Source organism: Spodoptera frugiperda, chromosome 12 (assembly GCF_023101765.2).
Source record: "Spodoptera frugiperda isolate SF20-4 chromosome 12, AGI-APGP_CSIRO_Sfru_2.0, whole genome shotgun sequence".
Classification (NCBI taxonomy): Eukaryota; Metazoa; Arthropoda; class Insecta; order Lepidoptera; family Noctuidae; genus Spodoptera; species Spodoptera frugiperda.
This window is the reverse complement of record NC_064223.1, coordinates 2,009,149-2,024,686: the sequence shown is the minus strand read 5'-3', so window position 1 is coordinate 2,024,686 and position 15,538 is coordinate 2,009,149. Positions and strand designations below refer to the sequence as shown.

At 46.0% G+C, this 15,538-nt stretch overlaps 2 protein-coding genes across 5 annotated transcripts in view; one reads left to right on the top strand and one right to left on the bottom strand.

The window, feature by feature from the left end:
• The window catches only part of LOC118263147 (protein crumbs), a 36,553-nt gene extending 31,392 nt beyond the window's left edge, over positions 1 to 5,161 (top strand). The window contains 3 exon segments of the mRNA XM_050697552.1: positions 2,435 to 2,534; positions 2,619 to 3,066; positions 3,175 to 5,161. Of these exon segments, the coding sequence (XP_050553509.1) occupies positions 2,435 to 2,534; positions 2,619 to 3,039 (521 nt within the window). The 3' untranslated portion in view covers positions 3,040 to 3,066; positions 3,175 to 5,161.
• Positions 5,162 to 6,473: 1,312 nt separating this feature from the next.
• Positions 6,474 to 15,538, bottom strand: part of LOC118262880 (protein FAM102A) — a 57,945-nt gene continuing 48,880 nt past the window's right edge. For 3 of the 4 annotated variants that reach the window (XM_035574530.2, XM_035574528.2, XM_035574529.2), the window contains 11 exons: positions 11,921 to 12,051; positions 11,360 to 11,540; positions 11,108 to 11,256; positions 10,889 to 10,990; positions 10,584 to 10,762; positions 10,267 to 10,364; positions 9,234 to 9,893; positions 8,253 to 8,373; positions 7,977 to 8,085; positions 7,774 to 7,891; positions 6,474 to 7,568 (listed from right to left, as the gene is read on the bottom strand). In XM_035574530.2, coding sequence (XP_035430423.2) covers positions 7,565 to 7,568; positions 7,774 to 7,891; positions 7,977 to 8,085; positions 8,253 to 8,373; positions 9,234 to 9,893; positions 10,267 to 10,364; positions 10,584 to 10,762; positions 10,889 to 10,990; positions 11,108 to 11,256; positions 11,360 to 11,540; positions 11,921 to 12,051 — 1,852 coding nt within the window. In that variant the 3' untranslated portion in view covers positions 6,474 to 7,564. Of the gene's footprint in view, positions 7,569 to 7,773; positions 7,892 to 7,976; positions 8,086 to 8,252; positions 8,374 to 9,096; positions 9,894 to 10,266; positions 10,365 to 10,583; positions 10,763 to 10,888; positions 10,991 to 11,107; positions 11,257 to 11,359; positions 11,541 to 11,920; positions 12,052 to 15,538 lie in introns of those variants that run through there. The other variant, XM_050697541.1, reaches the window with a different exon arrangement.

Genomic DNA, 15,538 nt, shown 5'->3' with positions numbered 1-15,538 from the left:
CATTTACCACTTACAATGAATATTCTAATGGACTGGACTAATTGACTTTTCTACTAGTAGTTATTAACCATCATTAGTCAGAAATAAAATGTATGTACCTTGTATGTCTAGGGATTTCAATAATGTAATGTTAATAAAACTGTCTCGTTAGTCGAGTGGTCGCAAGTTCGATTACCGAACAAGGGGTCTCGGGTTCGATTCCCGGGTCGGGCAAAGAATTACTTTATTTTTTCGGATTTTCGAAAATTTCTCCCTAGTAGCACGGAGTCTGGAGTTGTGTCTAGTAAATGGCAATAGGCTCACCCGCTATTGTAAAGCGGCATTACGTGGCGTAATGTGCACCTCTGCCATCCCTTTCGGAGATAAAAGGCGTGAGGTTATTATTATAATGTAAATAAATATTTGTAAGCGCAAGTGATTGTATATAGGACGCACGCCTGTGTCACTATCACTGTTGTCCCACTGTCACAGTTCCCACATACACACACACTCAAACGCACACACTCAAACACACACACACACACGCGTGTGTTATCAGCCGCTCGCGATCCTCGGCCGCGATATCTACTGATAGCGATAACATAGACTGCGGCTCACAAACTTTTATATACACATTGCTTGCCTCCCGGCGCTGCGTGCTACATGTTACACTTATTTAGGTATATACCAACGATACGAACTAATTCCTAATAAAGAAACGTTGATGAATCATATTTCGTGGTGTGACTTAAGTACGAACACATGTCTTTGTTTTCAGTTTTACTTAGTTATTTCGTTCTCGGAATTACAAATAAAATTGATGTAAAGTAATGTCATATAACCAAAATAAAACATATACGACACGTTTAAAAAAAAATTAACATGTGATGTATCGACCCAGACGCATCTCACGCAATGTGAGTGTGTAGGAGGCAGTAAGCAGTCGGCGGTAGCGCGCAGTAATGAACGCGAGTACAATAGTGAATAGTGTCCTCTTAGTACTAATTGGTCGGTATCGAGCGCGGGAGGAAAATCGCGGCGTCGTCACACTTTGTGAATCAGTGTCCTCCTCGACGTCGCGGGCGAGGCCACGCGCCGCGCGGTACTTGCGGCCGGGACCCAGTGGCCGGCCACCAGTGCTAGTGTACACCTGTGTCGCAGTGGACACGGGACCTGTGGACCTGTGCAATGTGCGCCGCATCATGCTCACACTGCTGGTAGTTGTGCTGCTAGGTATCGTACAACTCGACCATATTCATACACTGTGCATCAAATATCCGTCTGCAATACTAATTCCACGAGTGTGACGAAATCACCGCTCCAAACTAAAATCATTATTATAGGAATATATTATAAAATTTATAAATATTAATTATATGCCATTGTCAACTTGCCATTAACTGTGATTATTGTTGATGTCAGCACGGAATTGCTGATATCATAAGCATTGTTTCTCGTCCCTGATAGTGGCGCCGACTAGATAAACAGAGTGTGTCATCGTGTCCTCACGCAACTCGCAGGAGTAGTGGCACTATACAATACGCTCGCGTCCGGGAACACTGGGTTGCCGGGGAATCCATGCCCTACACTGTGCAGCCCAGCTTTATGTAACGTTTACTTATAATTTTCCTCTCGCGTCACGAGCTCTCAATACTGCCAATGTAATAAACTATTTATGAACATTATTATTCCGTTTACCAGTGTTCTGTTTCTACTACCATGGTTCATGTAATGTTGCTAGTTTGCTAGATTATGTTACCTACGCGGCATTTTTCAAACACTAGGTACGTATGTATCAGGGTTCAGTTACTACTACAAACTGTACTAAATACATACTGAAACTGAGCATAAGTTGATCCATAGGAAGAAGTTAGTTTACAATGCAGTGCAGTGTGGCATCCAGAATTTGTTCATTCCCTTCGTACAAAGTGTACAAGTGTGTAAAAAGTGACCCCGCCGCACTGGTTTCCTGGTCCTCTCATTGCCACCGCATTCAGTGTTGTCAGTCGACCAACAAGTATAATGTTGTATTTCCACATCGTCGCCCAAACTGTTTTTATCATCGGTTGTCATTTTACCTTAACGCGGTAAAATTGTTTACGCGGAGTAGTGATGCGGTGCGTCACAATATAATTCATCACGCGAGTACAATGTTAACCGATAACGTTATCAGTGCGATGCGGTCCGATTATAACGTGATAATGATCACCTGAGTGCCAGCCCTTGGTCCTCCGCGCGACGTGACGAGTAGCCGTAGGTTCATCACGACAGACGCCAACTCTTGCTCGCCAGTCGTACTTATAAAGTACCTTTAGTTTACCTATAAAGTCAACTAATGAATAGTCATTTCCAATAAAATACTTCAATAGAATAATGTATAGAATATTTTAGCGTTTCGTGTTCAAAGGTATGATGTTTTGAATTGACATTAATCGGTGGCATTATGGCGCGGCAGGTTGGACCGGCGCGCGCTGCGAGGTGGACGTGGACGAGTGCGCCGCCGGCCTCGTCAGCTGCGGGCTCGGGGAATGTCTCAACCTCAACGGCTCCTACACGTGAGTACCGCCGCCCTCGCCTGCCATCACTCCCTCACCTGCCATCACTCCCCCGCCTGGCACTGACCGCCGTCTGTCCCGCAGGTGTCTGTGCGCCGCCGGCTTCTGCGGCAACGAGTGCTCGCTGAAGGACCCGTGCTATGGCGACGGTGAAGGCAACAGCACGGGCCCGTGCCTGCACGGCGGGCGGTGCGAGCAGCGCTGCGGGGCCCACACGGACTACGTGTGCCACTGCACGGACGGCTGGGAGGGCCACAACTGCTCGCAGCCCCTGGCGGCCGCGGCCAGCGGGGGCCCGGCCTCGTCCACCGTGCTCATAGGCGTGGGCGCCGCGCTGCTGGGGCTGGCGCTGGTGGGCGCGGCGCTGGGCGCGCTGGGGGCGCAGGCGCGCCGCAAGCGGGCCACGCGCGGCACGTACTCGCCGTCGGGCCAGGAGTACTGCAACCCGCGCGCAGAGATGATGCAGCACGCCCTCAAGCCGCCGCCCGAGGAGCGCCTCATCTAGCGCCGCGCCCTTCTAGCGCTCCGCCAGGTACTGCAGCCGATATCGTCCCGGCCACATCGTGTATCGTTATTTTTATTTTATTTACATAAATGTTCAAATCAAGTAATTTCTATTTATAAATGTTATTCATTTCAGATGCGGAATAAAATGGAATCGAACAAAATTTTACAAAATTAGGAAGACATGAAACTCATCGCATATCAACCAAATCATAGTTGTATGTGTTTTATGATCACTTGTGTCTGGATGTGTGCGTGTGTCAGTGTGTATGTGTGCGTGTCACATGTTTCAGTTTGTACCTGTACGTTTTTATAGTGCGTGTGTGTGCGTGAATAACTTAATACTTAGCTTTAAGGTAAACGGTGATACCTCCCGTGAGAATGTACTTATTTTACCACACTATACGAATTATATTAGTATTTTATATCGTAAATGAAATTATAAGTACAGGCGCTGGAGATCAAAGTTATTGTTGGCTCCATTTTGTACGGGTTTCTATTATAAGAATAAAGTTTTGCTATAGACATGATACAGTTACACGTTGGTCTCCAGTGACTGTGGTGCCCGGCGGAACACTACTTCCCACGGCAAGTGAACATTTTTTATAAGAATGACAAATCTACGAATAATATTATTATATTAGTATAGAGTAAGAGCTCGATTATTTTGATATAATGGTATATAGTGCAATGTCGGACTGTGTAATGAAATATATATTATATTATATTTGTCAAATACTATACATAATATTATCTACTGAGTAACGCAGTGCCTCAACTTAGGAATTTGGAATTTTTATAAGAAACCAATTTTGATGAATTTAGATATAATGATGGTAAACATTGTATTTGTCGTATCGTGTACAGAGATGTGTATTGTAGTGGACGAGGCGACGCGGCGTAGTGGAGTAACGGCCGTGTTGCCGAGTACGGGCCTCGTACCTGCAGCCTGTTACTGTAACTACGTGCCGCACGTCGAAACTGTAGTCTGTAGAGTAGAGCGCGTGTACGTCCCGCCGCGGGCGTACGTTAGCAGTATTTTAGTGTAAGTGTAATGTTAAGTGGTATCGAAGCGTGCAAGATTCTAAATTACAATGTAGTGAAGACGTCACTCGTCCGCCACACGAGCCCCGCACTCGGACGCGCCGCACGCTGCGCCCAGGCAAGCAATCAGCACTATCGACTATCGACTGCGACTGTCGACTATCGACACTCATTACTTATTATTTGAGCAACTCCTCGAGGATGGCAGCTCTTGTTTTGTCGGACAGCAACACACAGTATATGTATATTAGGTTAATGTATCAAGTATATCGTAATGTACAGTAGTAGTATAGTATAGCGGGCGCGGCCCGAGTGCGGCGGGCTGCGGCGAGCCGTCAGTGCCTTAACGACAAGTCTGTATATTGTGAACTCTTTACACTAGTGTACCCAGTAGCCACTGGCGAGTGCCAGCATACTCGCGTCTTGCTAGGATAAGTACATGTGTAACGTAGCTGTAGGGCTCCGTAGCACTCCGCGTGCTAGCACTTGTGTATTTACGTGTCGACGTGACTCAATATTGTATTATGTGATAACTTTTTGTTTTATGTTGTATCAGTTTATGTTTTACGTTAATTGTCTTCTAAGTATAGACGAGTGTTCCAAATTAGTATTTATAGATTTCGGCCGTCCGTTGAAAGTATTCAATTTTATTGTATTTGTATAGTATTAGTAAGTGTTTTACCATTTTATCTACATTTTGTAATAATCAAAGTACACTAACGACTTTTGTAATTTGTAGCTTCAGAGTGAATATATAAATTATCCGTAACAGTAAGAAACACGTAGGTTTACTATTATAACAATGTACGTTTTACTATAAACAAGTTAATCAGGAGCTCGCTGTCTTGGTACTGTAGTCACTAATATTCACTATCAAGTTGTATTCACTCTGTTGTATATAAAGGAACTGATACATTCCCTCGGCACACTGCGGTGACTGACAGTAGTCGTATGTATATAGTATGCGCGTGCGCAGGCTGCTCGTTACCGTCCACAGCCGCGACGCGCCAGCGCACCCTAGTGTATAGCACCCTAGCCTTTTGGCCTTACTCAATTAAACGAATATACTACTTGAATTATATGCTTGTTTTATTGTATTTTTTTACATTTTAAGTCCCCAGTGAACCAGCCACTAGCGCAATTCGAACAAATGCCAATTCTAAGCTGCACTTACCAACCGCAGTAAGCTGTATAAACTCGACTATTTGCCTGCACTACTTCCAGCGAGATGTGGTACCCATATATTGAATTATTGACATCACATATTTTTTACATAATTATTTAAAAAATGATACATTGACTTCTCCCGCCTTGGGCAAAGTAAACGGGAGTGTCCGAACTCTAGTTTCGATCTTGAGAAACTAAAAAACTCGTACTAAGACCCTGTCCTACTCCTGCTTGAATCGAGGACATAGGACGTGTCCCAGATGAGGTAAAGTCCGCAGCGCGACAGGGAGCTCCAGAAATATAAGATGAGTATCAGATTTATAATTCTAGACTAATCTAAAATCCAGTACTAATTTTGTAGATCCTCTCTCCTACTAGGTATTTTATTATCTTAACAGGGTCCATAATGTGACTATACTATATACCAACAACCTGTACATTATGGCAAGCAATAAGAATTGAGAAAATGATTTACTCAAAAATCACTACAATCAACAACGCGGCAACGTTTTCCTTTTTCGACAAATACGTCCAGAAGTTTGTAGTTTTGGTCAAATAATCTTTTAGCAGGCCGTCAGGTACATAACGAAGGTCTTTTGACTTACCTTCATCTATTTTGTAGTCAGCATCTGTTGGTACAGGCTGAGTAACTGGGCTACGTAATAATCTTGCTCTTTGATGGTGCATCAGATACATGAGGATTATCCCTGACGATTTCTACACGTTAAAAAAAGGACAACAATAGTCATCGTCGTATTTAGGCTCTTTTTAGGTCTTCGAAACCTTTAAAATTTAAATATCTATTTGCCTCTCCTCAGAAATTAAAAATACAACTATTTTTACACACTATTGTACTTTTTACTAACTACTTCACAAACATCACAAATAACAAATTTTAGGCAGCAATTCCAGGAAATTCTTACATTTGACGCGTTTTCATTCAGAAATTGGCATGCTTTTTTGAAGTAATTGAAGTAATACAAAAGAGATATTTAACCCTTTATAAGGCATAACATTAAAATAAAACTTTTTGTGGTTTATTAAAATATGCGTTTTGTAATATTCGCTGAACTTTTCGTTGAAGTAAACATGTTTGCCTTGCCAACGAAAATTCTTTGTTTCCGAACCAGGAAGTGATCCTTATGATTTGAGCTCTCACACCTAAACCTAGATTCATTATACCATTATAATGTAATTGGAGAAAGATAAAAATAAAACAAGGAATAGTAGCTCTAGACACGTCCTTTATTCAAATACTGTACAGGCTTCATAGAATATGATACAATAACAACGCACGCCGCTACCCGCGGGCCCCGCGCGGCGTCGGGCGGCGCAACCCTCGCGGGTCGCTACTGACTGCCGCGGGCCGCGCCCACTGGGACGCTGGGCAAACCACATCAACACATCGTCGTGTAGCGACATAATATGTATGCAGTACCACTGGACTATCACAGCCTCGCAGTGACCGCGGCCGACGGTTGGATCGCGGCAAGCCACGCGTGCAAGCTACGCAACGGAATGACTTAGATTTACTTCCTCGCACTATTATCAAATAATCTGTTAGTTCCCTCCCCTAGAGCGGGCCCTGCTTCGTTTGGCACCACATTAAATAATTTATACAAAAATCACAATGAAATACACGGAGGGATTTGGAAGTACTGTTCAATTACACGGTTCACTGAGTGGGTGACATTTTACAATCAATAATAATTACATCGATATATTAATAACAAAAGTTCGCGCGTATCGCAGTCTCGCGCGACGTAGCACCACTTGTGAGCACTTCACGTTACACTCGCCCCTGTGTCGGCTAGACAGTGGCTGGAAGAGACTACGAGTCTACAGGAGACAGTGGAGGAAGCACAGGCGCTACGAGAATATAGGAACAATCAGTCGTCGAGTAGGTCGTCATTAAATTCAAAAGATTCCTACTTACATTAAAAAGAAATAAAAATAATGTAAATCATACAAAACATGTCGGACTGCACGAACACAACCATTCTCTGTAGAACTGCTACCGAATAATAATAATTAACATTAAATTACGAGTCGTAAAACAATTATGGCATAATTTATATTACATAAAACAATAAATATATGTATATGCATTGCTCGAGGTCCCGGCGGGACGTATATAAAAGCTAATACACAGTAGGAGCAGGTCGGTGTGAATCTCATGTAATACTGTCCACAACAACGGCCGCCGGACGCGGCAGGAGCCGGCCCGGGCCGCGCCGCGCCGGCCCGCACCGCGCCGGACCGGGCCGGCCTGCACCGGGCCGCGCCGGCCGTGGCCGCCGTCTCCGCGCCGTAGGCTACCTGCACACATGATACAGCGTTACAAACATTGGGCTTTCAAACTGCCTTATTGGTAGTACATTATTGAAATAAACATAAATGATTTCAGTTTGACTTTCGTTTAGTAACTGGACTCTAGACTGTGACTAATATAAATAAGTTTTATTACAAATACTAATATTTATGAGCCAATATGAAAAGTAGCAAGTGTTGAGTAGCAGTGTACCTGTTGTCGTGCGGATGTAGGACGACCCGTTGGTAGTCGCGGCGCGCGAGCTGCTGGCGCTGCCGGCTGCCGAGCTCGGCCGTGCCGTCGCGGGAGATGAACAACTGCAGCCCCGACGCTGCAACCACACACACATACACACTCACAGTCTGCCACTCCTACACTGTACATGGTGTATAGTTGTATACTAGCGGGCTACTCACTCTCGGCGGAGTCCTCCACGGCCTGCTTGAGGTTGGTGTTGGCGAGGAGCTCGTCGATGAGGGAGTCGGGGTTGACGCGCGTGTTCTCCACGCGCCCCGATGCCACGTGCTGGAAAGTCAAAGTCAACATAATGAATGACTCGTACCGAAGCATGTGTAACATTTGCTCGAGGGACGAGCGGGCGGCGGTTGGATTGTGAGCTCCATAATTGGACATAATATTTGAGATTAGATAATGTGCAGAAGGAAGTATGCGGGACGTAGTGTAGTAGGTACCTGTCCGTCGTCGCAGTCCTGCTGCGCGGCGATGCGCTTGCGTCGTTCGAGCGCGGCGCGCGCCCGCTCCAGCGAGCCGCCGTCGGACGCGGACGCCGTCAGCGAGCCGGACGACGGGTTCCTGCGCACGCGCACACGTTATATTACACGCGCAGGGACACGTAGTTGACATACGCGCATCGCTTATCGTACGATTAATATACATTACAAAGCGTATTAGAATCTGATAAGTATGCGATACGAAACCATGCAGCATTCGATGTTATTGCGACCCACAACATGCATGTACAGCGCCATGTTCATATCAAGCGTAGAATAAAAATATAGACAGAAACAGACGGAAAATAGACATGCAGCGCGCGTGTGTGACATATCTGCAATAAGATCACAAGGGTGAGCCAATCATCGACATCGACCAGTCGTACACTACACGTAATAATGTAATAATAAGTATACCACATACAATGTCTCAGTAATACTGTAACAATTCATGTTCTAATGAACCTCTAATTAAATACTACCAAAATAATATAAAGCAAATTTATTATAAACCCAAATAATTATAATCATATCAGTGAAGTAGGAACAGAGCGTCACATAAGGCCGGGCACACGACACGTTACGAACAACATCTACATAGAGGGCGCTACGGTGCACGTACAGTGCCGAGCTGGGCCGGCGCGGCAGCGACCCCGCCCCCTGCGCCCCCGCCGCCCCCGGCGCGCCCCCCGCCTCCCGCAGCGCGCTGCAGACGCCGCACTCCGTCCGTCTGCACACACACTGGCTCAGCCCACGCGTTATCTTAACTAGACACACGTTATGACAGAGGAAGACCGCATCACACAGAAGACACATTCACAGACACAGACAGAACAGAGGGAAACAAAAAGAAGTAGCACCGCCGAAACCACCCGCAACCGTTTAGTAGAGAGCACAGGTTATGGGACAGGACGCGGACTGCGGACAGCAAGCAGCGCTCACCTCACGTGGTCCGTGTAGCTGTGGCGGAGCCCCGCCTCGGGCCGCCGCGCCTTGTACGGCTCCGCCGCCTCGCTCTTGGGCGTCGACGTCAGTACCTTGCCCTCGTTCAGAGCCTGGTTCGACAGGCTCTTGAACCGGTACCGGATGTCGATGCACTCCGAGGAGCCCACGTCTACCTCGGGGTCGGAGGGAATGCAATAGAACTCGTCCTCTATGCAGCCGGAGAGTCGGTTCGCGTTGCACACCAGAGAGTTCTTCCTGTGCGCTAGCGGCGTCAGGAAAGGGAAATTGTTGAACAGCTCCTCGTTCTTCTTGTTCTTCTCCAGCAGCGCGGGGATCGTATTGAGCGACTTCTGCTTGAAGATCTGGAAGTTGGTGAGCGGCTCGACGGCGGCGCTGATGATAGTGGCGGCCACTTTCTTTTTCTTGTCGAAGTACGTGGGCATCGCGAACGAGTTTTCATGTCCATTGACGAGCGTGGCGTCGGGCGTGCAATACTGGTCGGAGGCGGGCGAGGCGGGCGAGGCGAGCGCGTGGCGCGGGATGACGTCGGGCGGGCCGGTCAGCGTGCAGTTGGGCGTGAGGTACAGCTCCGAGCTGTCGGCGCTGTGCACGACCAGGCGGGCGAGCGTGCGGCCCTGCTTGACCGAGGGGGGGACGCTGTGCGGGGGCGGCGGGGGAAACGAAAACATAAAAAATAAATTAATAAAAAGCAAAAAATAAGAGTGCAACAGAAATAAATAAAGTTAGTTACCGTGCGGAACACAAAGTTAAGTAAATGAAATGAACATAAAGCGTAACAATGGACACTGTACAGTGGGTGAGGCGAGCAGTGCGCGTGCCGAGCGGCGCCGGAGCCCGCGCTTGTGTCTTCGACGAGTACGACTCCCAGTATCCCACACCACATACTTTACACAGACAATGACAAGACTCGTAGTCACGGCATACAATGGATGCAGTACGAGCATGAACTTGCACCGTGGTTAGACGTAGTGCCCCGCGTCCGCCACCGGTCCACCAAGCCACAATGTACCTGTTGTGGTGCGGCCGGCCCGAGTCCCCGGCCGAGTCGCCCTCGGAGCTCTGCCGCGAATGCGCCGACGCAGCTGACGAGCTGCCGTAGCCGGACGCCTGCAGAACAAGTGCCAGTCGTTACATGACAAGCGAGACCAGACTCATGAACTGTTACTAGTCTAATCAACACGGGATTTTCGTTAAAATTTGAAAGTAATTATTATAATTGATGTTTTTTTTTTGGAATCGAGTGTAAATATTTATAGGAAAAAATAATGTACCACTGGTAAAAAAACCATAACATAAATATAATACATTGACACGTAGCTGACTCACCTTGCTGCTCATGTCCCCGGAGGTGTTGGAGGAGTTCCGCGAGTGCGTGTGTTGCTGCTGCTGCATGCAGGCGGCGCAGGGCGCGGCCGCCGCTGGGCCCCCCGCCGCTGGGCCGCCCGCCGCCGGGCCCCCTGCCGCCGGCCCGCTGGCGCCGCTCACCGCCGCCGCCATCGTCAGTCCTGAAATACAAAACATTGCCAATCAGTACCTGTGCAAGGAGGCGTAGCTTGTGTTTAGAAGCAGCACATAGCAGCGAATAACTTCCAACACATGTCGACAGCACTTATTCGATGGACATCACTTACCAGGGTGGTCGGGCGCGGAGGTGGCCAGTGGCGAGTCTTCCCCGTCAGGAGTGGGCAGCTCGCAGGAAGGCAACAGGGACAGAGGTTGGGGTATGCTACCCTCTGAAATAGGCGCGCAGCAACACCAGTTAGTACAGACAAAGCCAGATGCAACAGTAAACTTACAAGTTCAGTAACTTTGCAAGTCAACACGACGCCGGCGCGGCTTGGTAGACATACCGTAATTCTTCTTTTTGGTGAGTGAGCCGAAGCCCGAGGAGGCGGTGGACGAGGCGCAGTCGTCGTCAGGTTGCGTGCCGCCCGGGACACTCTCGGAGCCACTGTCGCCGCCCGCCATGCCGTCCGTGGCCTCCTGCTTGCGCTCTGGACTGGAATGTACACCGCGCCATATTCAGTACACGGCAAGTCAGAGCGTCGTAGCCATCACCACAACAATGAGTAGAATAGTACATTAATTAGTATGTAACGTACACTTTGAAGAGTGGGTCGCCGGAGATCATGTTCATCTTGATGCGCACGCGCAGCACCGAGTTGTCCTGCCGCCGGCGCGGGTCGTACCCCTCCAGCAGACAGCGGCGCGTCGTCTCGCCCGCGCCCGCCAGCTCGGCCAGGTTCACGTCGCAGAAGCCCAGCTTCTGGTATGACCTACCGCCTGGAACGTGAGATTACGCTATAAATATATTTGCGTATATAAAACACCAACTTTAAAATGAAACTTCAAGGAATTATTAAAGTGAAACGAGATCTCACCTTTATGGCTTACAAGTTGGAATTTTAGATTGTGGGGTTATTGCTGTACTCAGTACTGGGATATAGTAATCACGGGCTAATATATTATTAAGTATCATTTGCCTTCAGAACAAGATAAGATAAAACAGAGAATCAGTCCCAGGCTCCTTATCCGTTTCTGAAAGAATCTAAAGAGAAGATTTTGGAAAAGTTACTTTAGGCAAGATTTCAGTTTCAGTGAATCTTGCAGGAGGCTTATGTTCAGGAGTGGACGTTTTGTGGCATATATGACTGTGGACTTACCTTTGCACTCCTTGCGCACAGAGACCCTCATGAGCGCGGGCTCCAGCACGCCGGTGCTGGCGTTGGCACACATCTTGCACACGAACGAGAACTGCGCGTTCCACCGCACCGCGTGGTTCCGCACCTCTTCTCTGCGGACAACACAAACAACAACTATCAATAACACAATCAATTATACAATTTAGTATAAAACGCAACATGTTCTAAAATGATTCAAATTTTATCACCACTACAATGCAACTCTTTCGGAGACACCGCCCCGTTAACCGTCTGACCAAAACGCATGCATGGGCTGTTGTAGACCTACTGTCTACGGACAAGTACACACTCCAAATGACGGATAAAATAATGTAAACGTTAGGTTAAGTCCAAATTATTGCAGATACGCTGACTTATCTCGCGTCGCGTCGGCAACCATTGACAATTGAGGATACATATTACATTATGTTTCGGGAAAGGAATGAGCGGCCCGAATCATAACGGACGCGACAGTATTGTGAATGAGATCGCTGCAACTTTCATAATGCCAAAAAGTACACTAATCGTTCATCACATACACGCATCGCAGAAACTAGGTCTTTCCTTGTCATTATTCTTAAAATTATTTTAGCGAGCAAATTGTAACGTCGCTACTTTGCTAGCAAAGCCGATGTACAAAATGTAGAGTGAGCTAAGTACCTACCCTATTTAGCCATTAAACTAAGATGGTTGCACTTAAGACGAACAGCGTAATGCTACAGCAACGGTACCGTGTAAATGGAATGACAGATCACAAATAGAACCGGAACATTTCACTATTTTAAGTTCAACTACTTACAAATATAGTAACTATCAAGTATCACTACATGTACATACGTATTTTTCAGTTATTAGGGAGTCCATGATGAATAATAATAGTGTGTATACTGACATGAAACACGCAAGTTGCTGTAGCCTAAATAAATATCGATCTAAAACCAATACAGGTAGTGTATGTACACTTACGAAGCGCAAAGGCCTAAGAAAGAATTGGAAGCAGCGACTTGCTCAGACATATTAACGTCACAATGTATAATTTATCACGGTACTCGTGCTCGTGTCCCGGCGTATATCGGGACCTTGCGATAAAACTGAGCCGCACAGTCTGGAGGCTACGCGACGTGCGCGCGACACAAGATACGACAAGCCTATCAGAACACATTAGTGCAAGCAAGAATCAAAATAAAAGCTATGTCTTAAACCGAATTACCAACACAGAGTTGGCCTAATAACGTATACATGCGTAAGAGCTAATGAAGTAACGGTATTTATTAAATACAGTAGGTATATAATGTAGTTACAAGTTCTGTGTGACCCACAATAGATACGTATGGCAGCAGTGTCCCAAATAGTGGCGCGGCCGTCCCAAATCTAGCAGTCCACGATGGTACTTAAATGGTAATGAGAATGTTCGCGTGCCGGACGGGGGCCGCTTCCGCCCGCTAATGGCCCTTGTGATAATACAGGCCGTGCTTAAGATAATGGGAATTTTATTTCGTTAACTTTCCTTTAGGGAGCTTTGCCCTTCAAGTGCATAGAGCGAGATTTTATCGAGTTTAGCCAAAGGGAAATTATGAAAGGACGTACGAAAACGCTTTGTTCTTCTAATTATTGTCTACCTGAATAACGTAATCTTTGTATTCTATTGAGAGATTGCTATATTCGGACCAATCTTTATTTATCCTCTTAGCAACCAGGTTGTAGCTGTGTAGTTGCGTACAGTTGTCAGATTGGACATGTTTACGACTCAGTTCTCCGAATCAACGCTCGCGTCGAAGGTGCTCCTTCTGCTCTAATCGAGAAACAAGATTACAGTTCCTGCTAAATGGACAACGAGCGTCTATCTAAACAGCGAGGGAACACGAGGGAACATTGGCCGGCGCCGTCGGTTCCTACTAACCAACGTATAGCAATTAATGCGATTGCACCATTGTTTATGTTTTAGTTAGAATAATTAACATTCTCGGTACTTGTTTCAAGGTTATGAATTTAGTGGAGGCATGTAAATATTGCTGGTGATCTAAGTCATAACCACAGTACTAACTACATAGCTTCTCGAAACCTCTAGTCAGAATTAGTTTATGGACGAGGAGGACGGAGGAGGAAGCAACGAGACTCTTGTATTATACTTTCATCAGATACAAAAACAATGTACAGGACTGTTTACAGTTTTTTATTCTAGATGATGGGCCGCGCTACACTGGTATACAGTATACACCAGTCGCTAATGGGTCCACAAGTGCACTTTGGTACATTGTATTTTTTTACAATATTTGAGTTATAACTTTCCTCAATGCTGTTGGGGCAAGGTACCGCGATGCATATCTTCACGGCCAGACGCCTGCGCTGGCCCTTACACTGTACGAGCGGCCAACGTCACGGCCGGTGCGCCGCCGGCCACACCTGACCGGTAATTAATCATTAATATAATTAATTCCTTTATTTAGCTTAAACCCGGCGGCAAGTATCGTGCCCTACTAGAATTAACGACACATCATATTATGTTATAATTTACGGCCGAGCTGGTGCTTGCTCTATGGAACTCCAGGGAGGAGCAACGACCTCGTTTGTAACATAAGCCTGAGTAATACCGGCACCTACTATGAACCACTACCTACGTATTGAAATTATACACAGAAAGGCTTTTGTGTTCATTTGTTAGTTATGTGGTAAAAACATACACCGATAGATGAATTAAGGAATTAAAATCATTGTACCAAGGTCTATAATATTTGAATGTCTTCATTAATTATCAATTTATCTGTGACAAGATCCGACAGAACAACCTGGCTCGAGGAACAAATTGAATCGCTACAAACATCAAAGCAGCTGTTTTGTGAGTGTGTTGTAGTGCCGTGCGGTATTGTTTACCCAATGTTTAATTCCACGGCACTCTGCAGTTGTTTAATTATACCAAGTTTAAGATTGTTAGAAAGTGAACGTTGCATCGCGAATCACATATTCATGAAAGTCTAACTGATTACCAGAATAGTACTTTCAATCAGTGATCGCAGTGGGCACGACATCGCTAACATTACTACATACAGTATTTGTATCGGTACAAATTGTTCACGATGATGACTCCGAAGCTCTGTAGCTTTAGTGAATGCGACCATGTAAGCAATCGTTGTTGAGAAATGTGTATTTCACAAGAAAATTAATGAATAAATAATGTTATTATGTATGATGGATTTCGTAAATATGTCTGTTTGTTAGACTTTTATTATAGCGAGTGTAGCATGTTGATGCCATATTTCACTCGCTACGGTCTCCAGATGTTGGAGGAGGCCGCACCGTGATACACTGTACTGGTACTACTTTATCCAGATGATTGGAGACAGTAAGCATTTAATCAGGATTAGTACTATATGACCAAAAACACAGCTTATTAACTGTTGCAAGCTACGCGTATAAATCCAGCGTTAAATAAATAAATCTAGATCGATATCTTTCTCTACATTCCCTGCTGTTGTGCATCTCACTTTCATACAAACAGTTCACAGTTGTTGTTAAACACAATAAGGAATTAATGTAACTCCGCGAGCGATTTTAATTATACAAATACAATGTTAATTAGTGAAACTTCACGGTCCAGGAGCT